Source organism: Lathamus discolor, chromosome 4, assembly GCF_037157495.1.
Source record: "Lathamus discolor isolate bLatDis1 chromosome 4, bLatDis1.hap1, whole genome shotgun sequence".
Lineage (NCBI taxonomy): Eukaryota > Metazoa > Chordata > Aves > Psittaciformes > Psittacidae > Lathamus > Lathamus discolor.
In genome coordinates, this window is record NC_088887.1 from 6,854,896 (window position 1) to 6,881,746 (window position 26,851).

The 26,851-nt window shown below is 38.5% G+C and overlaps 1 protein-coding gene across 3 annotated transcripts in view; it reads left to right on the top strand.

Moving 5' to 3' along the window:
* The window catches only part of STXBP5L (syntaxin binding protein 5L), a 192,769-nt gene that overhangs the window by 98,957 nt on the left and 66,961 nt on the right, over nt 1–26,851 (top strand). For all 3 annotated transcript variants that reach the window (XM_065676132.1, XM_065676133.1, XM_065676134.1), the window contains exons 6-16: nt 2,140–2,203; nt 7,893–7,976; nt 14,420–14,543; nt 16,061–16,139; nt 16,319–16,473; nt 17,656–17,728; nt 19,045–19,192; nt 20,797–20,864; nt 21,533–21,573; nt 22,657–22,874; nt 25,976–26,148. In XM_065676132.1, coding sequence (XP_065532204.1) covers nt 2,140–2,203; nt 7,893–7,976; nt 14,420–14,543; nt 16,061–16,139; nt 16,319–16,473; nt 17,656–17,728; nt 19,045–19,192; nt 20,797–20,864; nt 21,533–21,573; nt 22,657–22,874; nt 25,976–26,148 — 1,227 coding nt within the window. The remainder of the gene's footprint in view (nt 1–2,139; nt 2,204–7,892; nt 7,977–14,419; nt 14,544–16,060; nt 16,140–16,318; nt 16,474–17,655; nt 17,729–19,044; nt 19,193–20,796; nt 20,865–21,532; nt 21,574–22,656; nt 22,875–25,975; nt 26,149–26,851) is intronic.

Consider the following 26,851-nt stretch of genomic DNA (forward strand, 5'->3'; position numbering starts at 1 on the left):
GACCTAGTTCTTTCCATCAACATACTCTGACCAGTTCAGGTAGGTGAACCTATGTCAGAAATGAAGTTCAAAGCAGCCTAGAATGTCCCAAGATGTCATATTCACTCTCTCGAGGACAGATGTGCAAGTCTTGTTTGCAAATGTCCTCATCTTACCCCTCATTTACCCTTCACTGTCTGCCTACCCGGCCTGCTCCAAAGTCTGGTGGTGTGGAGATGACTTTTTTATTCCAGTGCAGGTTAGTCACAAACAGAAGCTCAGCCCCAACTGGTCACTTGTCTTGGATAGGAATGACAGCCAGATCTCCTGCTAACTGCATCTCTGCAAAAATGGTTGAGTGCCAAGTCTCAAGCCAAACGGGTAGCTGCTGCTGGCACCATTAAAGACTGTGTGTATAGAATATTACTGTATAAACTGGCTGTCTGCTGCTTTCCTGCTCATCTCACTTCTGTGCTGTAATATGTTGCAAAATGCTCTTGCAGAAACCGTGCTCATGGAAATCTCATGTGGAAAAGTAACATACTGCAGGTATCTGTGGAAACAGGATCTGCCAAAGCTGAAGATGGTGGCACGGGACCATCTTGTGGAGAAGGTTCACCAAGGAAAAGGGTTTGCCACACTGTGGCTATTTTTGTGTATTCAGCTAGCAATAATGGTAAAATATAAGTGAAAGGATGGGGTTGTCTGGTCTTTAGGTGACCTGAAGTTTTCTATACCTTTGGCCTGGAATAAACATAGTTTGGAAGGTCGAAGGATGTCTGGAGTAATTTTTCACTGTCTTTAGCTGAGGGATAAATATCAGACAAGGTCTTTACTGCTCTGCTTTGGCCTAGTTTTAGTGCATAAGCCAATGGTTGAAATATTTAAAGCATTCTACAGGCAAAAAAATAGAGGCCAGAGGACGGTGTGCATGCTTTCAAGAGTGTTGGAACACACTGGTTAGGGAATGATGAATCTATAAGGATATGGATTACTCCACAGTATTTTCATGTTAGAGTTGCCTGCGAATTTTTGCGTAGAACTCTCAATATTGATTGGAAGTCTGACCTGGTAGAAGAGAGGCCAGTTTTGCTAAGTGTCGTATTTGAGCCAAAGGAAGAGGGATGATGTTAATCTAAGAAAAACCTTTGAGCAATTTGGCTAGAGAACCTTGTTTTGGTTTGCTTCTTTAATTCTCTTGCAAATTGTCTTAAAGCTCAGAGCCCAGGTGATTTTAGGTTTGGCTTCCAGATAAATTCTTAGCTTTACGGGTACTGTCAATCTCTGCCATATTTTTTTCCTGGTGACCTTTGGTGAGCCAAGACCATGCAAGTCTAGATCCTAAGCTGAACTCCAACTCTGCTCTGACCCCAGAGCCTAGATCGAAGAACGGTCCTGTTCTGTTCAAGCATTCATATAGGCTGAAGTTCTATGGATTGGTGCTTGTCTTCTTGCTCTGTATGACTGCCAGGGCCTAAAGGTTTGGTCAGAAAAGATGACAGTTATAAAATCTTCATCTGTCCCTTCAGCTTCCTGTGATTTGCATTTGCTTTCAGGTGCTGGACATCAATGACTTAAGCAACAGTCCCCGTACTAAGTTGCGTGCTTCATTGTTGGTGCAGGTTACAATAAAGGATGGAACAGCAAGAACAAGAAGCAATCTTTATAGAGGCTTACAAAGACTCATGGCCCTGTCATTATACAATTGGCGAGTCTTGTTAGCAGTATTTGAAATGAATCCAGTGAAGACTTTGCAAATACTTGCTAGATTAGCCTTGACATTGAGCAAATGAGGAGGGAGGGCAGAAAGAGAGGGAGTGGAGACCAGGAAAGGCAAAAAAGCCTTGGAAGTGCAAGGGAGAAAGTACTGTGATAGGAGGAATAGTGAGATTTCAAAGCAAACAAACAAAACCTCAGAAGACAAAAGAAAGGATTAATCAGCAAAGAAGAATCTTTGCCTATAATGGCAAAATGGGAGATAGAGGAGCACATGAAAAGGTATCAGTAGCTTTCAGGTAGTTATCTTCCCCTGCTGGGAATTTTAGAATGGCTTTTGAACTGTTGGAGTTACATGTTGGTAACACACCTAGAAATTAAGGTAAGCGTCTAGCTCTTCATACAAAAAACATTCACAGATTTGAATTGATTTTTGTCTTGCAGATCCACAAAGACTCACCCTGGGCCAGTTGTACATTTAAGTGACAGCCCAAGAGATGAAGGAAAAGTGAGTACAACCAATGATATAAAACATTTCATAAGCTTTATTTGCCTTGATAGCTCACTCTTCTTGTGTACTCAGTAATTTTGCCATCTGCTTCCTTTCTATATTTGCAAGGTCACTTTTACTATTTTACAGGTTTTAAGAAACAAATTCTCTTGGTGCAATTTTAATGAGTCAAATTGTGTGATACAGACAACATACTGTTCTTCGAAACTTATAGCCAACCAACATCTCTCCTGATTAAATAAACTTGACTTTGCTTAAGTAAGAATTGACTAAAAGCTGTATCATGGCTTAAGTACTTGGATAAACGTGCTATTGTGAAGGCATTATTGTGAGTTTTCAGAAGATAGTAAGTATTTTCATATACAAGAATAATAACAAATGTAACCCACATTTGGAACTTGCTACTGTTTGTGAACAAAGTTGAGAATAGCGAAGAGCTGTCAACAAGTGGAAGCAAAACATACAGAGTTGTGATTGGTAACATCAAGAGGCAAAATCAGAGTTGGCTTTGTTTGCATGGTAGCTTTTTCAAAATGAACTTGGTTGCCAGAATAGCAGTTTTTATGACAGCTTTTTGATTTATGCGTCGTTACTGGATTTTGGAGCATTTTGCTTGTGTGGAAGCGACATTTAACTATCTCATTGGTTTTGATTGCATTCACCAATTGCATTTTACTGTGCATTCATACAGGACTGCATCTTATAAAATGGTGTATCTATTTGACAGTGTGCCCCACGTACAGCTAATAGTTATTGGAAACTAGCAACAGTTTGAATTTCTGATACTGATATGAAGCACATTATACTGAAATTAATATGGGTACCTAGAAGAACACTGATGACTACATCTGAATTTCATTTGCATTATCCATCCTTAGATTTATTCATATTGTAAGGAGACCTATGCGCAAAAAATGCACTTGCCAGCTAGCCCTTCAACAAGTGAGACTGGATGTCTTAAGCTTTTTTGGAAGTACCACAATAGATCATGCAATTTATAATACAGCAAATAAAGTAATTGAACGCTATAAAGTGTAGTGTTTTAGCCTCAAACCAGAAACCGTCAAGAAATGCTATTTAACTATCTATGGCAAAATACCTGATAAAAAGAAAGGTTTATTGATGAGACGTAACTCTAGTTTGCTGACTACAACAGAAATTGCTGCTGACCTACCTAAAGCACATGGTGTAGGTAGAAAGGATGTGATACTAAAAGAAAAAAATGGTCTTGTGAGTGAGCATCTCTTACAGGAATGTTGTGCACCACGGCCAAAGAGGAACCTAAAATATTTTTACTTCAACACGAGTAAATTCCATTTTCTTCTAGTAAGAAAATCAGTTAGGCTGCAAGAATATGTGAAAATATGAAAAGTAATTGCCCTCTTCCTGTGTTGTTCTTCACTATTTGCTCTTGGCTATTTCAGTACAAGATACTGCAATAGGCAGACCTTTTGTTTAATATAGCAGAGTTGTTCTTAGGTGATAGAGCTGTTTCAATATAATACTACATATTCTGCTTAGTTCTTCAGGTTCTAGTCAACCAAAGAGCACCAAGCAGTGTTAGTGGGAGAAATTAGACTCCCCGTATCACTTCATGAGTGGGATTAGATAAAAATGTTTTTTACATATGCTTCAGGACTTAAAGAATGGATACAAATCAGTCATCGTCATACAGATATTGTTGTACCCTACAAGTACGAGGATATTATACTTTGCAAGGGTCCAGTGGTATATCTTTCCTGGTGTGTCACAAAGTTGTTTACAAATCTGGGTATGTTTTGCTGAAATAAGTAGGTAGCATTTTCCTGTGGGCCATGAGTTGTTGAGTCCTAAACCAGACAAACCTTGCCAAATGTAGGACAATTGTAAGATCTCTTTTTGAAAGCCTGTGGAATTTGTGTGCTGACTGTATATTCATCTTTTTAAAATACTTAAAATTGCTAACATTTCCGGTTTCTATCAGTGACCCGTGACCACTTTGTCTGCAGCAAAGCACTGAATGTCATTCCGGAAGACTTTTGCCATTCACACTTTTTCCAGAGTGCCCTCCAGGCAAACTGTCCAGGCAGACTTTGGAGACAGTTTCTTTTATGAATCTAGCAAGCTGTGGCTGGAAGACAGACAACAGAGAGATTTTGGGTATTTAATGGGGTGCTGAAGAACAATTTGGGGTCCTAGTGATGAAGTTCATGAAATATAACTGTGCCTGCCAAATCAACGAGTAAGGGCACATTAGGAACAGACTGAAGTGCACAGCCAGTTTTAAGTGGCAGATCTGTAGCAAACATGATTTCTCTTGCTGATGCAGGAGAAGACATTAACTCCAGTGATCTGCAGTTTCCCAGCAAGTGGAGAAAACTTAGTAGGAAACTGTTTAATGTTATTAACTATTAGCTGGTGGACTAAACTTCCTATCTCTGAGTCTGTGTTCTGAGATCTAATAACACCTAATACAGTGTATTTGGAAGGCTTGGGGTTTTTTGTTCTCAGCTGTTTTGTGCTACCAGGACAAGGAAGGGACTGGCTGGCATGTACCAAGATGCAATTAGTTCACTGTAGAAGAGAAGTCTCCCTAAAACACCATCATCAAAAGCATTTAATGAAGCAGGATTTAAGACAAAATGCGGAACAACTCCACGAGACAAGGAAGATCTTGCAGAACGCCTCCCTCCTTCAAATTCTGTTCAGCTTTCTGCATATTTCTTAGCCTAATTAAGCATAAGTAATTAAACAAGGTGACAGGAACCACCCGCTGAAGAGAAATCTTTGGGTTGTTTCGTTCTTTGACTCTTTTTACACATATTTACATATATTTTTCTTTGTGTTTTCCTCTCCAACTGCATTTATGAATGTTTTATTTTTTACCTCTGTTGCAAACATAAAGCTTGTCTTAACAGATCTCTCAGGTGCTCACCATAGCCAAGAGGAGTGTGAATGTTTGAGTTTCTTATGGATCAGACAGGTCAGAATTTGGACCATCAGAAATATACTGGCAATGAGACTAATCACAGAATCATGGAATGGTTTGGGTCAGAAAGGACCTTGAGATCATCCAGTTCCAACCCCCCTGCCATGGGCAAAGACACCTCACACTAGACCGTGTTGCCCAAGGCTCTGTCCAACCTGGCCTTGAACACTGCCAGGGATGGAGCATTCATAACTTCCTTGGGCATCCTGTTCCAGCACCTCACCACCCTCACAGTAAAGAACTTCTTCCTTGTATCTAACCTAAACTTCCCCTGTTTCAGTTTAAACTCATTCCCCATCATCCTGTCGCTGCAGTCCCTAATGAAGAGTCCCTCTCTGGCATCCTTGTAGGCCCCCTTCTTCCCTGAAATCACAGCACTTTGCATCTTGCAGTTCTGTAGTGCTGTTGTGCGTTAAGCGTTTCAGCAATAGATCACATGAAATGCAGCCTCTGACACGAGGTATTTAACCTTTTAGGAATCACCTGTAGTGTGATGTCTTTGCAACAGAGAGTGATAAAAGCCCTGCTTCACTAGGGAGAAAAGCTTATTAAGGTACAGGGTCACAGACTAAATGCTTTTCTGTTCTTTCAGTTTCCTGAATATATTTGTACAAAAGCTGAGGTGAAAAGAATGCTGGTAGATAGGAACTGAGCTCAACTGGTTTGGTACCCAGCTGTATTGTACTAGTGCGAGTGTCTGTTATGGTGACAGTAAGGAAGGCACTCAGATTCTGTAACGTATTGATTAAAATACTGTTTTTTGAAGTTATAGAAAAAGGATGATGGGAACCCCAAGTTGTGTAGCTTTGGATGAACCTTCTATAAGGACACAACACGCTGTGCTGGTCCCCTTTGTGAGGAGCTTGCCAGCATTTTGATCTTTGGAGAGCTCAAAAGATAAAAGGATTATTTTTAAAATATCCATTTCTACTATCAAGAAAATGGGTGTTCACATGAGACATACTGCCTTATATTAAGATAAAGGCAAAGACACAAGAATACTGTAATTGCCCTTATCATGCATGGGCTGCCTACAGGCTTCTTTAGAATTAGCCAGTTAAGTTTATCTTGTGGCCAAGGTATATGTACAGCACAACATAACACAGAATAGGCCTCACCTACTCAGGTTAACTGCTTTGTGGATCACTAGCTCCTGGATATAATAAGTCTTCTCTTTAGGATCGCTACACTAACAGGGAAAGCACTCACAGTCAGACACTTCTTTGTTCACTCTCAGTGGCAATCTATTATCCCAGATTACCATATGGCATCCTGACGCAAGTGCTATCCAGTTAGTTGCATGCTTTCTGAACCGGATGTCTTTTCATATTTACTCTGCTCCAGGATCCCATATGGATCCATCCAGAGCAAAAATGATAAATACTGTGGAATTTCTCCAGGACAGTTTGAATTTTTCTCAGGAGCAGAATTTTTAAGTAATCAAGTATTTTTCATATTCAGGTATTAAATATAGTAACTATAGATCATTCCCAAATTAGGTAATACATCTTCACATAATGAGTATTCTCCTGGCAATATAAAGAATCGTATTTAGTAGGACTGAGAGTATTCCTAGACTCTTTTATAGCAGTATTGATGTATCAGTTATACATAACTTGGGAACAGTGATATTTTGTTTAGCACTCCAGCCAAATTTCATTTTTATGAGTTATGCAAGCTAAAATGGGTGATGGCAAAGATGCTGGTAAGGTTTCACAGACTAAGAGATAATCTTGTCTTTCTTCTGCTCAAATTCTTAATATAGAAACTTTAAATTCTTGCTTGCATTCTGTGATTCATGTGTTTATGGATAGTGAACAACTGTAGTTATCACTGCCAGTTGTATGAAATATTATATAGCAGAAATGTGTGAGTCTGCCAGTTTGGTCATTCACAGTCTTCATTTTCGGATAGATTCCTAGGAAGACAGGCTCTATGGGAAGCAATTTCCAGGACACCTAAATAGGCTAGACCTCATGTCTTCCATAAGATCTGAAATTGTGTTCAGATAATGAGAGATTAATATTGTGCCAGATCACGAATTCAGTTCTTTTCAACAGAGACAAGGCAAAGGGATTGTGCTTATCCTTTTTTTTATCCTGGGCATTGTTTTTCTTCTCTTTGTCTTTTCACAGACCTTCTTCCCCAGTATTTTTTAGGTGTGCATGCTGATGCGACATCCCAGTTCCAGAAGAAGTGAAAACTGGCATGCCAATTTAATTCTTTTCAGTTTCTAAGAAAGCAAGCAGTTTATTCTCTGCAAGGGGAGATCTTAAGAATGTTTTTAAGCAATAGAAAGCAGAAACCAAAGGAATGTTAAGTAGCTGGGTAAGAGTTTAATCTGGTGACTCTCTGGTTTGAAATTGTTCAAATGATCCCTTCGGTGTCAGTTTTCCCTCTAACCAGGGGCAAAGAAGGTAGGAGCATAGAGGAACATGCTGTGGTCTTATTTTCTTAGTAAATGTACACTTGTGGAGACTACCCAGATACATAATCTTGCAGGGAAGTTAACTTGTCAGTAATGAGAATTTCTAATGAAAGGCAATTTGAAAGCAGGGTGTTACAAACAGCAAGTTACAATCCTGCACATCACTTTGGCATTTCTTTTTATAGTGCTTATTTGTTTTCTTTAAAATCTCTTAAACCCATGAAGTTCTTCAGCATTTATTAATACCTTTTGAATCAGAAACTATAACTGTGTTTGTTTCCCTTCTCCAGCTGTTGATAGGCTATGAAAATGGGACTATCGTATTCTGGGACTTACGATCTAAAAGAGCTGATTTAAGAGCTTATTATGATGAGGTAAGCAATTTCCATTAATTCAGAAAAGTTGATATTCGGCAGGTTTTAGTGTGTTGTGTCAAGCAGTTGAATATTTATCTGAAGGCATTGCTTGTTTTGGAAATACTGTTTGTGCTGTGCTTTTGCCAGTAGAAATCAAAACCTGAAATCTCTGCTTCTAATGCATTAGCTGTCGTGAGTGTGTTCTATGGCATAGTCTCTTCCCCTTGATTCTGGCAAGTTCATCAGTTTCTGTATGGAGATCTGTTGGACAGAGTGTAGTAATGAGCTGACCTGAAATATAGCTACATTAGAAATTATATAATTATCAGTAATTTACTAGAACATTAATTACAGTGAAAGGCAAATTTATAGGGCTATTGGTATTGCCTAGTACTCAAGATCTGAATAAAAGGTTTCCAAAATTGCATTCTGATAGTTTTATCAGACAGTGGTCTCTTGCCGTTAATAAGCAGGTTATATCAATCATGGACACTGTTGTGCCGATAAACAGGCTGCTTCAGAAACAGGTATCTACTTAGTTATTATCATTTTAGTACTAGCCCTGGGGAAAAACATGCTTTGTTCTTCCAGCCCTTCTGTGAAGTTCACGCATAGGTGAATGAATGTTTCCAGCTGAAGCTAGAAAAGGACATTTTCTTTAAAGTGAGCCAGGCAGTAATTGGCTTCCTGTAGTTCCCTTCTTCATCTTGCTGCCTTACTGCATGTACAAAGTATACACATTTATTTTCACTCTGAGAAGTAATCGGAACATATTTGAGTCCTGCACTCTTTCAGGCCCATTTTCACGGACCCATTAACAGTACAATAAGCTTCAAGGTCACAATTCTGAGCATCCACCTAGCAAATGTTCTAAAGGATAGGGTTATTCAGAGTTTAAACAGGCCAGCACTTAAGCCTCAAGATATCCCCACTAAATTGCCTCTAAGTGACAGTCCACCTCCGCATCCACTTGTGAAATTGCACCTGTGCTATTATTTAAGGCAGGACAACTTTTTCATTTCATAGGTCTCCTGCAGAGGGGAATCTGTTCACTCATTTTCCTCTCTCGTGATCAGAATGAGACTTACATAAAACAGGATCTTCATGATATTGATTTTTTTTGTTTGGTAGGGGGTTTGAAAATTTCTCTGTACAATTCAGTTGTTTCATATTTTTTGGAACCATCCTCAGGAACATTTTTTGGTGCTTTTATCAGTCACGTGCTTTCCTCCTCAGTGGTTACCTGCTGTGTCATTATTCCGCTTTGCGCAACTTGTGATGGCTTGCTGTGGTATACTGAAACGGTTGCAAGATTCTTATTTTGTCTTTAAAAGGGTTGTGTGACTAGCCATTGCGCTTTATCCCAGACTTTCAGGCTCCAGATTGATAATGTTCCAGATCTGCAAAGGTTCCCCTAGGGAACCCCTAAAAGGGTTCCTTTATAAATCCTGGGTTACATGGCTCTTGAGAGTCACAAATCATTAGGTTGGCATGTGCCACTTGGTATGTGGCACAAACCCAAGTTTTCAAACCTAAGCCTCTTCTTACAGATTGGTCATCGAAGGTCACAGTCCAGAAAACATTGTTCCTGCTCCCCTTCCCTATTCTATCTGGACTGATGCAAGGTCTCTGTGCCTCGTGACAGCTGTCTGATCTTCCAGTGTCATTGGTGCGGCACTGAGCTAACAAGTTGCAATTGCTGGGTATCTGTAAGGTCTCAGATAAGTTGCTGTAAATGTTTTGTACCTTCATTGAATACCAAAGTGCCTCTATGAATGGGGTCTGAGCAAAATTAATCCAGCTGCATTTATCTAATAGTCATTATGCTTTCTTTGGCACTGGTTTTAATACTAACACGGTCACCCTATTTCATGGTGAAAGAACTGGAAATCTCTTACCTCTCCACTTTCTCTTCTGGCATCTTTAAGGATAGTCCGATGGCACAATCTTTTTCTGGCTTATCAGTGGAGCAAATATTTCTGCTTAGTATCAGAAATTCCCCTGGCACCAGGCTTCTCCGTTAGCACTTGGTGTCTGCTTTGAGAAACAGCTCATTTTCTTGTCTTTGATGGACTGTCAGTGCTCATCACTGAGGCAAGTTCTTACTTCTCTGTAATCTTCAGATAACTGACCAGCTTGGTAATGTCACTCAAACTAAATGTCAGCACCCTTAAGACTCCATCCAAATACTCATCCTTTCACACGATCAAGCCTTAACTGGATTTCTCCTCTGTCACTCTTGGAAGCATTGGACTTCAGTCTCCCTAGACCAGCTGTTGAGAAGGAGGCCTTCTGTTGTTATTTAGGTCTGCTGTTGTTATTTAGATCTGTTGAACCTGTCACTGTGCAGCACAGAAGCAAGAGCTTAACAGCAGATTCTTTTTGATGCAGAAGTGGAAAGGAGGCTGGTTACTCTCTATCTACAAGCTAAAATATTCTTCCTTTTTAAGTTCAAGATGGGGTCTGTATCTGCCGACATTCAACTCTTACAGAGAAGGAATAGGTTTGTATCTCATGAATTTAAGGATAATTATTTTCACACTGCCACAAAGAAAATGCTTTTGTTGCATTGTCACTGAGAAACATCGTTAGAAGGTATTTTCCATTGAATTTTTTTACCATGTTGAGTGCTGGTTTTTTAATTGAGGTCTTGGAAGTAGTGAACAGTCGGCTCAGGTGGAGTAGGTCCCCTTTATTTGCACACTTGAACAGCTGGCTAACAAAAAGATCATCAATGGTTCTCAGTCCACTAGGATATCACCACTGTGAAATCTTGCCTATCCTTTTTAGGCTGCATGGCATTGTACTAGTGTGATGCTCCACTTCACTTAAGGCTTGCATACATGAGTACAAGACACATTGCAGGCATCTCCTCAGATTATGACAGAGAGGGGAGTTGTTTCCTACAATATTAGCCGGATCTTTCCGATATTTGCAGAAATATGCCTTTCGTTATCCTTGTCATTCAGATTAATGTCATGGACGCATTGCTTCTAGAATAAACAGCTTACTGAGACAACCGAATAGCTCATAAGTGTTTGAGCTGAAGACTCTGCCCCTGTTCACAGACCTGCAATTATAGCTTTTACAGCTGCACTCCTCACTTCATGCCTTGAAGGCTAGGAACCTTTTGTAGATAAAATATGTCTGCTCATTTCAAATGAGAGAGCTTCTCATCAGGGCTTAAAAAGACTGTACAAGTTGCATCATCTACAACTTTTTTGCTTGGTGTTCTTGTAAACCTGTATCTGCCCTTTAAAGCTTATCCCTGGTACTTGTGGTTTACTCACTGGAGCTAAAAGTAGCCGTGTCTCTCTTTTAGTCCCACTGATACCAGTTAGATACTACCTCAGTTCATCAGTTCCTGACACAAGGAGTTTCTGTATTTTCTTCCCTACCGTGTCAAAACTTCTCTAGAGACTAAACTGTTCTCACTTGTGAGACACCTGGTGCCAGAGCTTGAACCTGCTGCTAAGGGATCTTTTGTCTGTTCTTCAAGATGTCAGCCGCAAATTTGTGTCTTTGTATGATGATGGTCATTTTCTCAGTGGTGATACGTATGAGATACTGAGAACCATTCAATCGGTGCTCACTATGCTGCCCTCTGTAAAAGGCTTTCCTTGCAAGTCCTTTTCTGAATTCCTTCAAAAGTTTGGTTCCATCGATTGGTATAAAACAGAATACATAAACAAGGCAGATCCTTAAAGGATTCTCAAGTTATTATTGATAGTTGGCAGATCCAAAAAAACAGCCGTCTTCATACACAGACTGTTTAAAAGTTTGACAGCTTGTGTCAATGCACATTCAGAGCTTCCTGAAGCATAGTCATCATCTTTCATTAGAACACATCTCCAAAATGAAGCTGCAGAGTTTGTAAACTAACATTTGCCAAATAACATCCCCCTACTTTATCAGGAACTATGCCATTATGGAAGTATCAAATCGGATGTAGCCTTGTAATGGTCTGTAATGAGTACTGCTAACATAAAGGATTCTTAAGATTCAAGCAATAGAATGAGATGAGTATGGTGCTTTTTCAAGAGATAGTTAAAAATGGTCTTAGAGTTCCCATGAGTTCTTTTCAGTGGAGGTTTGTGGTTGGGAAGGAACTGAAATGGTGTTGGGCATGATTAATTTTAGTACATGCTGAGTATGAGAGAAGATGGAATATGTGTGCAACCACTGTGGGTATTGCAGAAGGAGAAATGTACCCAATCTGGAGTGATATGCTTTATGTGCATACACTGTGTGAACATTCACATGAGTCACCCACCATGATGAACTCCTGTTCTAAGAAAATAACTGCTCCTTTTCTGTGTGTATGCTAAAGAAGTGGATTAGAATGCTAGACACATTCTAGCAGAGAGAAAACTACCTTTCAGTATTAGTCGTGACTCCCAGCTGAGACCTCCAAAACCCATTCCAAGTATTTCTTGCCTGTTTCAGGGCAAAGTCTAACAGGTGAGTTGAGCTGCTGCTATGCCAACTGTCTGTGACAGGAGCATCCCACCTCAGCTCCACTCAGCAGGAGGTTTATGCTGGCAGGTGGCACCTAGTAGCTGAGAGGCTGCTTAACAAGCAGCTTGGTACAATTTTCAGCTACTAGTTACTAGCTCCTGCTCAGACATAGTCAGCAACTGTAACCATGTGAAATGTTTCTATGTGTGATAACACATCAAAAGCAGATTCAAATTTGGCATGGGAGCAAGCATGAATAAGCTCATGTCAGGATTAATTTGTATGAGGAGAGACAGTGTAAGTGAAGCAGCGCTCCCCACAGATCTAAGGTTTGTACTACCTGGGGGCAATGGACCTTGTATGAAGCATTTTTCTGCATTGTCTTTTGTTGCTTCAGTTATAGTTTCATATCTTCTGGGTCCATAAGAGGGATTGTGTGTCAAGCCCCCTTTGGTAGGTAGAAGTTTGAGTGACACCCATTATATCACTCAGAGGTAAATATTTAGAGTATACTTTGCGCAGCTCTGTTTGTTGAGTTTTTATTGGCATGACTAGCTTCCTAGTGCGTTAGCAAAGCATTCATACACAAGGGATGTCAGATTTCCATTAAAACATCTGGGTCATCTTAATGCAAAGGCTCATTTGTGCTGTCCAGCCTCAGCAGATGAGCAAAGCGTTGGTAAAGGGTCTCGGCTTCTTCATTGGTGTATTCTGATATTCCCTCCAGACCATGAGTTGTTACCAACCACAACAATCAATATACTGATTAAAAGACAAGATCAACAGGGAGTTCTGAATAGTGAGCAGGAGCACTTACGTTTATTTCTTGTCAGCTTAAGCAAAATTGATATGACCAGCACCAGTGCTGACTTATAAATACTCAGGCATGATTTTAAAGTGATTAGAATAAATCGGGTAAATGCCCAGATGCAATTGTAAGTGCATGCAAGGCCTTAGGATTTACTGGCTTGCAAAATAAATGGAAATATATTAAATTGCATTCAAAAATAGGTCTCTTATTTACATTTACACACAAATATATTATGGGTTCTGCTATTTGGCAGCTAACATCTCTGGAAGGGAAATGGATTCAAGGGAAAATCCTGTCAGTTTGTGCTTCTGAGGGAGTGTGTGAGAAACTGTGGTATACAATGAACCAATACTTTGTTTTGACAGAAGAGGGCTTTACATTTCTGTCACCACATGCCCTTGTTTTGTTAGTTTCCAGCACATACCAGTGAAAAGGAAGGATTTACACGGTTATCCTTTCAGCTAATCTGATGTAATTATGGATATTTCCAGTCAGTTCCACTAATTATGCACAAAATGAATTTTTGAAGTGTTGCTTTTTGGCATAGATAACATTCAGCATGTGGTACTTGCATTGAGTACATTGGAGTGTGATATCCCTCTTCTCTGAAGCACTATTTGTTCCAGAAGTATCTTGCATCATTGTTTTGGTAATTTCCTATATGAATTAAGCAATCCTGGTCTCTCTAGTGGTTTGGGGTTTATATTCAACATCCTAGATTTCTGTGTATCTGCTCTGAAACGTAGGGGGAATAAGGGGGAAATATTCAAGACCAGAGTACTGTTTCTACAGTCATCTGGGGAAGACTGCATGTGTTGCATGTTACCTGTAAAACTTGTTGAACAGAGTTTCCTGCCGAAATGAGATCAGACATACTATGACTGCAGTGTATGTCCCTTGTTCTTATAGTTTTACTTTAATAGCCTGTTCCTTCAAGTTTGCTCTGATTCAGTACAGGCTTTCTTCCATTCTTGTGTTATGTAAGCATTTATAATGAATTGTTTTGCTTGACTAGCAGTAGGTTACAGCCACTGGTTACTAAAACATGATGGTACTGGACTTTAGACAAACAAGACCTACCCGAGTGTTGATATACCATTAGATTAATATAATTCAAAGTCATACGTTAAAATACCATTAGTGTCAATACTGTACTTCATTTCAGTGTCAAGTTCTTCTTTCATTTCTGTAGGCTATTCATTCTGTTGCTTGGCATCATGAAGGAAAACAGTTCATGTGCAGTCACTCTGATGGCAGCTTGACCCTGTGGAATCTGAAAAGTCCTAACAGACCATTCCAGACCACAATTCCACATGGTAATTTTGATAGTTAAAATGTATAACTAAGAAGCAATACAATATTCTCCATGCTGTTTGCTAATAACTGTATTTATTTCATTTTTTATTAAAGCCTAGATCCAGAGTTGCTTCTTGCATAAATATGTGAATTTGCAAAGTAGCTTCAAAATATAAAAATCAGAGAACAGTTTTGATCAAACTTTGTTTTGATTGGTGTCATAAATACCTCTTACTGGATAATATTGCTCGAAAGTCTTCTTTTATCCAATCCATCTTAAGAGCCTACTGCTGGTGTTTGGGGTTTGCTGGGCTATGGGGTTGTCACATTCCTTTCTGTTACATTTTGTACTTACATACTTGTATGTGCAATTTTCTTGAGTATTAATACCTTTTGTACCAGGCACTGTGTGGCTTGTTATAGAGATGGCGCAAGGCTTCCCAAGTTATTGCAAAGAGTCATATTTAGAAATGGCTGTCTTTTATGGCTGGGATTTTATATATCAGTGCTTCCTATAAATGAGGTAAAAAGGTATTGAATCTATTGCAAATGAGTACATTGCGAACAAGCCAGACTGGGGGAGAGAAAGGAAGAAAGAGAAAGCAAGATCTATGTAGCCCAGGAAAGTTGTAGCATTTTCTTGAGTTCCTAATTCCTTTTATCTTTTTTAACTGTAGAATTGTACTTTATGTCAGAAGGGATCTCTCAGAGGTCCCCCAGCTCAAAACAGGCCTGATTAGATCCATTAGCTCAGGGCAGTGTCCAGTTGACGCTGGATACTTGAAGACTTCTAATGACAAATTGTCTCTGGGAAGCATCTTCTACCATTTAATGACTCTCGTGGTACAAATGCTAACATCAAAGGAGATTTTCCCAGTTCACAACTTGAGTCCTTTTCCTCCTGTCATGTCACTATGCACCTCTGGGAACAGTCTGGCTCCATCTACGCTTTATCCTTCAATCAGGTTGTTGTTGAAGGCAAGTACAGACTTTCCAAACGAAACAAACAAACAAAAACCAAACTAAATTGTTGGGTTTTTGGCTTACAAGTGACTTTTCTCTTGAGGAGAAGTACTGAGCCAGAATTAACTAAGAACCCATGAATTTCAGTTGTACGTATCACTCAGCGAGTTACACTCCAGAGGATGTACCATTTCCTCAACAAAAGGAATTGTGTCAGTCCAAGAGTGGCTTAGGAAAAAATAAGGTGTTTATGCTCATAATGTGCTCAGAAAAAAGCACGCATTTTGTGTAATTCATTAATTATTAGTTCAGTGTCATCCTCGGTAATCTGTATGGGGTTTAGATGTCTCTGAAGTGTGGTCTGTGGCAGCAAAACCAGACAAGTCATAACAAATATAATTAACTTAGACAAATGCATATTTTATGGAAGTAGGAGCTAGTGCCCATTATCTTCTGTGGCTTTGAAGTTCATTTTCTTCCTGTTTATACGGTTGCTTCAATGCATATTGTTTTAGTTTGATAGTTCTGTTATCGTGATGTTTTAATACAGTTTTCATCTCCTTGCTTGCCTCAGGAAAAATTCAAAGAGATGGAAAAAAACCTGAATCTTGTAAACCGATTCTGAAAGTAGAGTATAAGACCTGTAAAAACAGGTATGGTTTTCATTCTGTAATTAACTCCATGTTACATTCTGAAGTTAAAGTCCTTTTGTAATCTTTCACACTCTCTTTCCACAATGAAATCTATTATTGTTTAGAGGTATTAAACCTGTAATGTAAATGTACATGTACTATTTAAACTTACAATAATTATGTTGATTTTTTTAATACAGTGAACCATTTGTGATATTTTCTGGTGGATTGTCGTATGATAAGGCATGTCGAAGACCAAGTTTAACAATCATGCATGGGAAAGCAATCACAGTTCTTGAAATGGATCATCCTATAGTTGATTTTTTAACTCTTTGTGAAACCCCATATCCAAATGGTGAGTTTATTAAGCAAAACGCTGTTATGGAGGTTATAAATGAAGTGATCTTCTCTCATACCTTAATTCCATTCCAGGGACTTCCATTCTCACAGTTGTCTCCACCTCAAGAAAACCACAGCACTGAAAGTAACTGGAACCTGTTTGCATTCTTAATATAGGAAGCAAGTAATGAGTGGGCGATAAAGCATGCATGTATCTCCAGATATAAGCTTGAAACACATGGGCTAGTGTGAGGAAATATTGCTATTAATCAAACATGTGCTTATATTTCTGACATTTTCCACGAGGCTTAAAATCTAGAGATTGCTAAATTATAGAACATTAAAGTATTGCTTATCTGCAAAAAAAGTTCTTACACTTCAGCCTGAATTAAACTGCTAAAATGTGTCAAATAAAGTGACACTACTAAGATTTTGTAGCCCCTTCCTCTGCTTATACAGTAATATTTAAAAATGGGGGATTAACCTGTGTTATTCATAGCCTTGTATAAAGAGGCCACAAAGGAGTCATAATTTCGCATACTTCTTTAAATCACTTTTCTCCTCTGTAAACTAGCACACCCTATGCACCAAGGGATGCATTCGTCATTTTAATTGTTTATTTTTGATAAATGAAAAAAGGCATTAAATAAAAAACCAAACAGTATAATCTACTTAAGAGTGTATGGGAGGAAGGAACATAGTACCTGAATTGAACACAGCAGACTTACAGGATTCCTTTGGAATTGCTTTAGAACTGAAGGCATTGTCTATCATCAAGTGGACTGGACCAGCTGTTCACCATCTGGTTTTGAAGAACAGTTAGAAGTGTTACTACTGGACAGCAAAAATACGTTTTCTGTATAATAAGTGGATTCAGCAATGCAGTGATACACACAACTTACTCGTATTCTATTTCTTTACTTTCAATATGCCATCATGCTGGCATGTTTATAATATGCCAATTCTGTTTCTTCTACGTATGTTGATCAGCAATACTGCCCAAAAGTCATTTCCCAGTTCCTGTCTGGCCCTAGTTTGCAGATATGTCCAGTTTGTGGTTATGTCTAGAATTTATACCTTAAAACTTCTGTTTAATACACTGTGAATGTTTAGAGAACATATATATATGACCACCTTGTTTAAAATTACTAATACATAGGAGAACTCTATGTCTTTACGCTTGATTCCTTACTTACAGAATTTCAAGAACCCTATGCTGTAGTTGTGCTTTTGGAAAAAGATCTCATTGTTGTTGACCTGACACAAAGCAAGTAAGTATGAATTCTTATATGAAGTTATTTGTGTATCTTAACTGTCCAGGAAATTGTAATAGAAATTCAAATATTATCATGTAATGTCATTTACTGTCCAAAATCATTCACTCCTGGTAATAATTCACTCTATATGTTTACCTCCATCTTAAGAGCTAAGGTCAGCTAATCAACAAACAATATGTGTTCTTAATTTGGGGAATAAATCTGAATCTACTGTCTTTTCAGCATAACCCTCAAACCTTCACTCAACATTGAAGTTAAGTAACATTTGGTCACATGCTGAATTATGACATGAATGTGCGTTTTGGAAACCAGATAACACTTACTACTTATATGCATGCCTAACTTCATTGGGCTTCACAGGGACTACCACTGAAGTATTTATTTCAGTATCTTAATAAAAGGTGGCATTGATTTTCAGTGAATCTAGCGGATTATTTCATGATCTAGTTAGTGGTTTAAATGACAACTAGTTCTTTCACATCAGAATCAATATTCGTATCAAAAAGAAGCTATACATTGTGTAATGCAGAATCTAATTCTTACTTATTTTGTTCTACCTCCAACACTACCAGTAATGTACATCCACATTCACAATGGTGTGACTAGGAACAGATTTTGCCCTTAATGTCTTGGAACATTTTAAGTGACTCATATTCTGATCTCACTTTCAAGAATACTTCAAATTATCCTAGCATACAAAATGGATGGAACTGGAATCCGAACCAAATTTCCTACATTTTTGAATTGTGAATAACATTGTGTGATATGTCAGAAGTGAGGCCTCCCTTCTTATCAGACTGTCCAAACTGATGGAAGTAGGAAATAAACCGAGATCATCTATTATTGCAGTTGTTTACTGTAGAATCATAAGAATACCAACTTAATGAGCTAAGCTACTCAGTATAAAATCTGTGGTTGTATAAGTAATTCTTAGGTCATAGTATATATCATATGCATTGACCTGAAGCTTCTAAAAAATGTGTCAGTTCTGTATAAATAAGATTTTTGAGATGTTGGGAAAATGAGTTCCTAATTAGTTCATTCACATAAGGAGTCCTATTCATATCAATGGGTATTTATGTTGCAAGACAATTCTTGTCACAGTGATGAAATTTTTATATCTTTATTTGAGTAACTACACATTATTATTGACGTTAAAAACAATGCATATGTTTTAATAAATAAGGGGAAATGTACTTTATTGGTAATGATTTTACTTAGATTCTGTTACACACTTTCATATAAGAATATGTTTTATTCTATGGCTCAGTGTGTCACAGTGCTTCTAATAAATTGTCTTCCTTAACTAGTTTTCCAATCTTTGAAAATCCATATCCTATTGACATTCATGAGTCACCTGTTACCTGCACAGAATATTTTGCGGACTGTCCTCCAGATTTGATTCCTGTGCTCTATTCTGTAGGAGCAAAACATAAAAAGCAAGGATACAGCAATAAGGTAAGCAAAGCCAGTATTTCTGTAAAGAAAAACAAGTGGAAGTACTACCTATGTTTTTGGAACATCTTACCAAATAATTTTCATTTTGCTTCTTTAATAATTACTTCCAAGTTGGTCCAACAAGCAGCTTAGCGTCATGCTTATAGCCTGGTATTTATCCCTCAAAAACATCATCTATTAAGCGCAACCATTAATAACCATTATATAGGACTTAATTGTTAGGGTGCTGGAGTTATGCCAGATTGATTTAAAGGAAAGCTATCAGTATACAATCCAAGTACGTATGGATAAGTTATCTCTATCAAAGAAAAAACAGAACACACTATAACTAGAAGAAGTCAGCAGAATATCTTCAGTGAAAGTTGAGGATTGGCAGCAGGTCTGTAAGAGTTTTATTAAATAGGGATATTAATAATTATTCTACTGAGCTACCAAAGTCTTTACATAATGCTTCTAGAAATGGGACAAGCTGCAGAAATATAAAAAGGAAATGCAATTATTTTATAAATTTCAAGCCTTAATCTGGTTTATGTTTGGACTAGAACTAATCCATCATAATAAATAAATTAGAAAGTATATTGGGTAAACAAATCGGACATCATCAGTTTTCTGTTCATGCTAACAGAATTATTCTCCTTGGAGCTGCCTTGTTTTCTCTGAACTGAGAAACTGGGCCCTGTCTACTTCTTTTTGGATCTTGATCTAGCAGAGTACTTCAGAAAAGATTTTTTTTTCTCTCTTACTTGAATTTGCCTGCTTTCCTATCCTTACCTCATATACATAGTTTCTGAAACTTTCACCACCTACCTGTATTCAATCGCACACCTTCTTGTCCCCTTGCTTTATTTGTGCACATACAAATATATCCTCTGAACGTAGGTATCCTCTCATTTGCCACCCACGCATTTCTGTACCCACAAGCATCCACTCCATGTATCCACACAACCAGTTTGTGCTCCCAGGATTTTTCCACCTATTCACACTCTGCACGCATCCTCCCCCACTCTACACGTCATCCTCCACATCCTGTATCTGGTGTCCATACACATCAAGCTTTAGGCACAGACCAGCATTTCGCTCTACCAGCCTAAACCAAGGAAGAGAATGGGGGTCTTCCCACAAGTAAACAAAAGGCAGAGAGGAGATGATGATTTCATATGTTTTGTAAAAGTTGCATTCCTTTTTCTCCTATCTCATGGCATCATGCTCAGATACTTGTTTCTGGGCCAGTTTCTTCAGTAATCTTCATCTTCAAAATAGATTCTCAGTCTATTCAGTGTTCTGTAGAAACTCCAAGCCATCTGAAGAGAGTAGCAGAACTGTTTGATACTTCTTCCTCTAGTTCCTGTTTTGGGGTTTTGAGTGTTAGCTGTGCAGAAATACTTTTAAAGCATAGAACTTTAACTGATAATGTAAAAATGTTACTGTTTCAAAAGCCTTTACTGATAATATGAAAACTTAAATAAATTTTAAAAGCCTTGCATGCCTTTTATGAGTTCTGTTGCTTTTTGGAGGAAGATGTTGTCTACTCCTGAGTTTAAAAATTAACCAAGGAAGATTGATCAGAATTAGTTGTGATCTCTGTACTCTTGTTGTTTGTTCAGGAGTGGCCTGTCAGTGGTGGAGCATGGAATCTTGGAGCTCAGACATATCCTGAAATCATTATTACAGGGTGAGAATGAAACTGAGGATTGCTACTTTTAAAATGTTAGTGTCTACAACTTTTGATTGTGGGTTAGCTATAGATAAGAGTTGACCCTTCACAAAGTATGCATAGCCTGGCCTTTTCATTTGAGGTACATAGTTTTTTCCTTGTGTTGAGTCATCACAGACATTGTGTTGAGACATCCCATCTGCTGTAGAAAATGAACTTTGTCCTTGGGGATGAACTACCATTAAGAATTACCATTTGAGGCCCCAGGGTTAGACAGAAAGTTTATATACTTGTGAAGGTGGGGTCTTTGGAAATGAGAATCCTTTGCAAGAGAGTACTTTGGCCTTGAAGGGCATAAAGAATAGCTTTGAAAATGGGAGCACCTGCTCTTCTATAGCTGTTGTCCTTTGGCCTTCTGGGGACTTTGTATCCGGAGACAGTTTAGGAATTCTTTTTAATACCCTGGCATTAGTGAGAGTGTGGTGAACTGGGATGAATTTCACCTTGTGAGTGGAGAGACAATCCATAGCGAAAAGGCATAGAAAGGCTCAGATTGCAATAGAAGCCCCATGAACAATGCGTGATGGATTTTCAAGGAGCTGTCCTTTAAAACAAAAGTTCTTCAGCTATGGTGCATGCTGTTGCCTTCTTGTTTTAACACATTTAATTTTCATCTTTTCTTTAAGCCATGCAGATGGATCAGTAAAGTTTTGGGATGCTTCTGCCAGTAAGTTTCTGAAGTTCACTTCTATATAATACTGACAAATAACACACGTATATCTATAAAACATGATATTTAACAATAGAAGTAGTAATACCTGGGAATTATACCATTAGGAATAATGAGGTGAAATTAAGAAAATTTTTATTAAATTAGGGAAAAACCCCACTTTTCTGACCTTACTCAGTTATTAAATAATGCCACTGATAAATGAATGTAAAAGTAGTAAAAAGCAGGGAAGAATCTCAATAATGCAAAATAGGGTTACTTACAATCTTTCCTTTACCTCCAGAATTCAAGGCACTCAAGTTCTTGTCTTGGCAAAGGCTTCTAGATATTAAGGTTTTTTATACAAGTAGAAACACTATACTTCTTAGTCAGGAAATTCAAAACATTATAGAACTCAGAAGGAACTCCTGTTTGTTGTGTTGTCCAGGCCATCAGAATATTTCCCTAATGGTTGTTTTTGAAGTGCCACATAGTCTTTACATTCTAGCAAAATCTTAGTTTCACATCTCATTAGGAAAATAGCAGCTTCATCACAGCCTCGCTGTAACATTGAGTATAGGACTAATAATTAGTCTTAGATTGGATATAAGGAAGAAATTCTTTACTGTGAGGGTGGTGAGGCACTGGAATGGGTTGCCCAGGGAGGTTGTGAATGCTCCATCCCTGGCGGTGTTCAAGGCCGGGTTAGACAGAGCCTTGGATGAGATGGTCTAGTGTGAGGTGTTCCTGCCCATGGCAGGGGGGTTGGAACTAGATGATCTTAAGGTCCTTTCCAACCCTAACTATTCTATGGTTCCTAACTAATCTAATTATGGACATTATGGGTAACATACACCATTGACATCCTGTCCCAGAAAGAACTAAGTATTTCAGAGACAAATACCCATTTTGAACTATTAAATACATATCCTACCAGTACTGCCCACCAGAGTAATATCTGTATTGTACAATGCCCATCTTCTCCTTGTAGGCCTTCATAAGACTTTTTGTTATGCCAGAACTGAATAGAAAATGAGAACCAAGGAGTTTTATAGCTTACTTGTTTCATGTTAGTATTTTTTATGTTTTAATATATTCCAGTTACTCTACAGATGTTGTACAAATTAAAAACATCAAAGGTCTTTGAAAAACAGAAAGTGGGAGAAGGAAAAGCAACGGCTGAGATTGTGGAAGAAGACCCATTTGCTGTTCAGATGATGTGCTGGTGTCCTGAAAGCCGAATTTTCTGTGTGGCAGGAGTTTCTGCCTATGTGGTTGTTTACAGGTTCAGCAAACATGAAGTAAATACTGAAATTGCAGTAAGTCCTTCAGAATTTCTCTCTCTTACAGAAGAACATAATTTCTAAAGCAAATTGCCTGGCTGTGTCTGTGATCATATACTTGAATAAAATTAATGTCAAGCTGTTTAATACAGGTTGAGGGACATTCCATTTTAAACCTTCTGAATGAAATTGTGACCCTACTTAAGTTAGTGACAAACATCTGAGTTTTTGGGAGCCAACTGACTATTTTTTTGCTTTAATAGTAACATACAGTACAGATTTCAGACATAATTTGCTTTTAAGACTTTATGACACAGTAAATGTCTGTTGTACTTAACTGCTCTAAAAATACTGGCTGCTGTATGTTTTTATCAGATTGCATTATGATTGTACGTAATAATGGTCTTTTTAACTCCAGTATTTCATCCATCTAATTTATGTTCAAGGGGACTGAAAATCATTCCTGGATTTCTGTTGCTTTATCCTGCTCAAATACTCCTTTTTCAGTCTGCACGTCTTAAGCAGTCCCCTTATTTCAGGTAGAATCATACAGTTCATGTTCTCTTCACTGCTCTGCAGTCACCTTCTACTTATTGTTGTACAGCAAGTCTGACTTTGGTTTTAACCTTGGTTTTTTGCACAAGAGCCACAACCACTGCTAACAGTGTGGCTGAACAGGATTTATAGCACAAAACATTCTTTCTTAAGTCTAAGAGGAGACTTAAGTTTTAGTCTTTCTTAAGTCTATGGGAGACTAATCTTAAGGCAAAGACGAACTAAACATGACTGCCTCTACTTTAGGCTTACCATTCTCTGGTGCTGGAGAACGGTTTGCAGCTTCAGTCACTCTTGCCAGAAAGCATTTTTTTGTGTCTGCCAGCTCTCAACAAACCCCAGAAGTTGACCCAAAATGTTGCTTTCATTTTCCACCTTCCCTGAATACAGTTCCTTTCCATTTCGTGCTATTCTAATGTACTTTTAGCAAGTCTGTCACTTTTGGCCTGTAGCCATGTGCCATCTGGTAAGGAAATTCATTACCTGTAGCTGTTCCATTGTTCTCCTCTTATTTTTCCCCTTAGAGGCAATTATGAAGCTAGCTGAATGTATCCTTTCAGGAAAGTTTTAAAACTAATGAACAGTAATATCACTGACCAGCTCATGTATAATGCTGCTAAAATTACTACATTTCAGTGTTCTTACATTGTTCCGTAGCAAATGCACCTTATCTTTTATTACCTGTAATTTAATTTCTTTATTTTCCTGTCTTTTACTTTTGTGGTTGAATTGCATCAGAACTGGTATTTTCTGAAGTGTTAATATGTGCAATTTAACAGTTTCTCAGCTTTCATCTATAATTAAGAAGCATTTATATGAGGAATTGTTCTCTGGAGAGTTGCTTTAATATCTAATCTTGGTGGCATAGTCACTGAGTTCTCTTGGATCCCTGAGATAGGCCTTATCTCCTTTTCTTTCCCACATTTTTCCTGCAGGCATTCAAATCTTCACTATTAAAGGGGGGGAGGGGAGGGGAGGGGAAGGATGTTAAGAAAAAGTATGGGAGGCTTTGTTTGAATATGTACCTGAATTTAGGCTGTCTGGCTTTGTCTACACTGAGTCTGAGCTGTCGGTCTCAAGGACTTCTTTGCTGCCTGAGACGAGCCCGAGTTCTAACACTTTTATGTACTTCCTTCTCTAGCAGCCAGCCCGAAGTCATCTTGAATTCAGTCTATGAATCCCAGCATTTTAAGGACCCCATGTTGGTTTGACTGCCTGATGTCAGTCTTGTAATGTTACTGCTGTGATAAATGGGAAGCATGGAGGCTACTTAAAGGTTTCTGCATGTAGCAGAGATGTCTGCTGCTGAGTAGGACTTAGAAACATAAGCTGTGCTTGGGATTTCCTCAACAGAAATATTATTTGCATCATTCCATATCAGATTTTGGAGGCAAGTAATGTGCATGAGACCAATTCTGCTTTATATCCAACCTTACAGTCATTGCCATGGTTGAGCAGATTAACTTCTTTCTGAAATCTTCTGTGTTTTAACACAGTGGTTGCAAAATAGGGGAGCTTTCAGAACTGATCTTTATCTCCTGATTCTCATTGAAAGTAGGTATTTTCTTAAGCTCCATTCTGTTACTGATGGTTACTCAGTGAGAGATCACTAAGACAGAGTTTGCAGTATCTATATCTGCAATTGCTTCTGATCACTTCAGGGTGTCAGCACTGAAATCACTGTTCAACTGGCAATCCCAAGACCCTCTTTGAGGACTGTACCTTGGTTTTTATTCTTTATAAAATGGGGGTTTCCTTGGGCAATTCATGAGGTAGAATTGCCCAGTATTTACTGTGATTCTTTGAGGTGGTTACTTCTATGGATTTGAGCTCCCTGTCCTGTTTCCTTTGTGTTTTGGAGTCCTTCTGTTAAGGTTTCCTGAACTAGTGGAAAGAATTGAAAGGTGTTTCAGCTGGGCTGGTCTCCTTGTTTCTATCTAGAGAGCCCAGAAAGAAAGCAAAAGGGTAACTGGTTTGAACTTCACTTTCTGCCAAACTCATGTTCAGTCTGAGGAATTGCCCTCTGAAGAGCTGAATTCTCAGTGCTCTTATCACGGATTTCCTGACCCCTACCCATGGACAAATGTTCATTCATCAGTACTACCCACACTGTCAGACTTCTGAACACTGGCTAAACCCTGTCTTGTAGAGACTTTGTTATACAAGCAATAAAGAGGCAGAGTTAGGTGCTTAGGAAAAAGACAACGGACAATAGGCTGAAAATTTTCCTGAATGATGCCTTCTTATGCCAAAATATTATTGGGAAGAGGGAGTGTGTGTGTAGGAATGATCAACTTCTCTTTTCATAATGAGGGCTGGAAAGCTGTATTCTTGCCTTTCACATACAGCAAAAGGCTTGCATCAAAGCCAGCATTGGAAGAAATCAGCACAAAATTTCCCCATCAGCATAGGGTAGGTGACTGCTTCCTCTCTGATGCTGACAATTCTTCACCTGCAAATGATAATGATAAATGGGGGGAGTGTATATTATTTTTTTAACAAAAGCTGGCTGATATTTAAAGTAACCAAACTTTCAGCAGTTTTCTCTATTAAATTGTAACCGAGCTTTTTCTTTATTTCAGTCATTAGAGGTACGACTTCAGTCTGAAGTAGAAGATATCATTACTCCTGAACCGGAAATGATTCCTTCATTTCCAGATGCCTCCTCCCAGCTTCCTTCTTTAAAGAGCCTTTCAGGCAGTACCAACACTGTCACATGTGAAGGAACGATGAAGGATAGTATCCCATGTCTTAGGTAAGTCTGTGCTGTTGTTCAAGATTTATCTTTCTAAAAAGCATTCCTATCCATTGTATTAACCATCCATCAACTATCAAGCAAGTGATGAATCGTATGTATGCAACACAAAAAGAGAAGAAATCAGAATATGGAACAAAATGATTGAGGCAAAATAATCAACAAGGGATTTTGAAAGGCCAGACGTAACTGTGAAGATAAACTGTTACAGTAAAGGCTTGGCTGTAATTTTCCAGTATTATCTAGGAGTAAATCTTCACCTCATATCCATGATTTGAAATGGAATACAAGCACTGCAGCACACATCGACACATTTCTGAGCAACTTTTTTTTCAAGGCCACAAAGAGACTTCTATAAAGCTGACACATGCAAAGCTTCCCGTCCTTGGCTACTCAGCATAAAACTAAAATCTTTCTTTGTGAAATAAGTATATGTGTTTTATGGTGTGTAAGGGATAGAAACTTTGTTCATAGTCATGAAAAAATCTATAAATTACACAATTCAGAAAAAGATGCATTCTGCAGAAGTGTACATGTATGTTTAATGTTTCACAGAAGCATAGAATCACAGAATAGTTTGGGTTGGAAAGAACCTTAAGATCATCCAGTTCCAACCCTTTGCCACGGGCAGAGATGCCTCACACTAGACCAAGTTTCCTAAGGCTCTGTCCAACCTAGCTTTGAACACTGACAGTTATGGAGC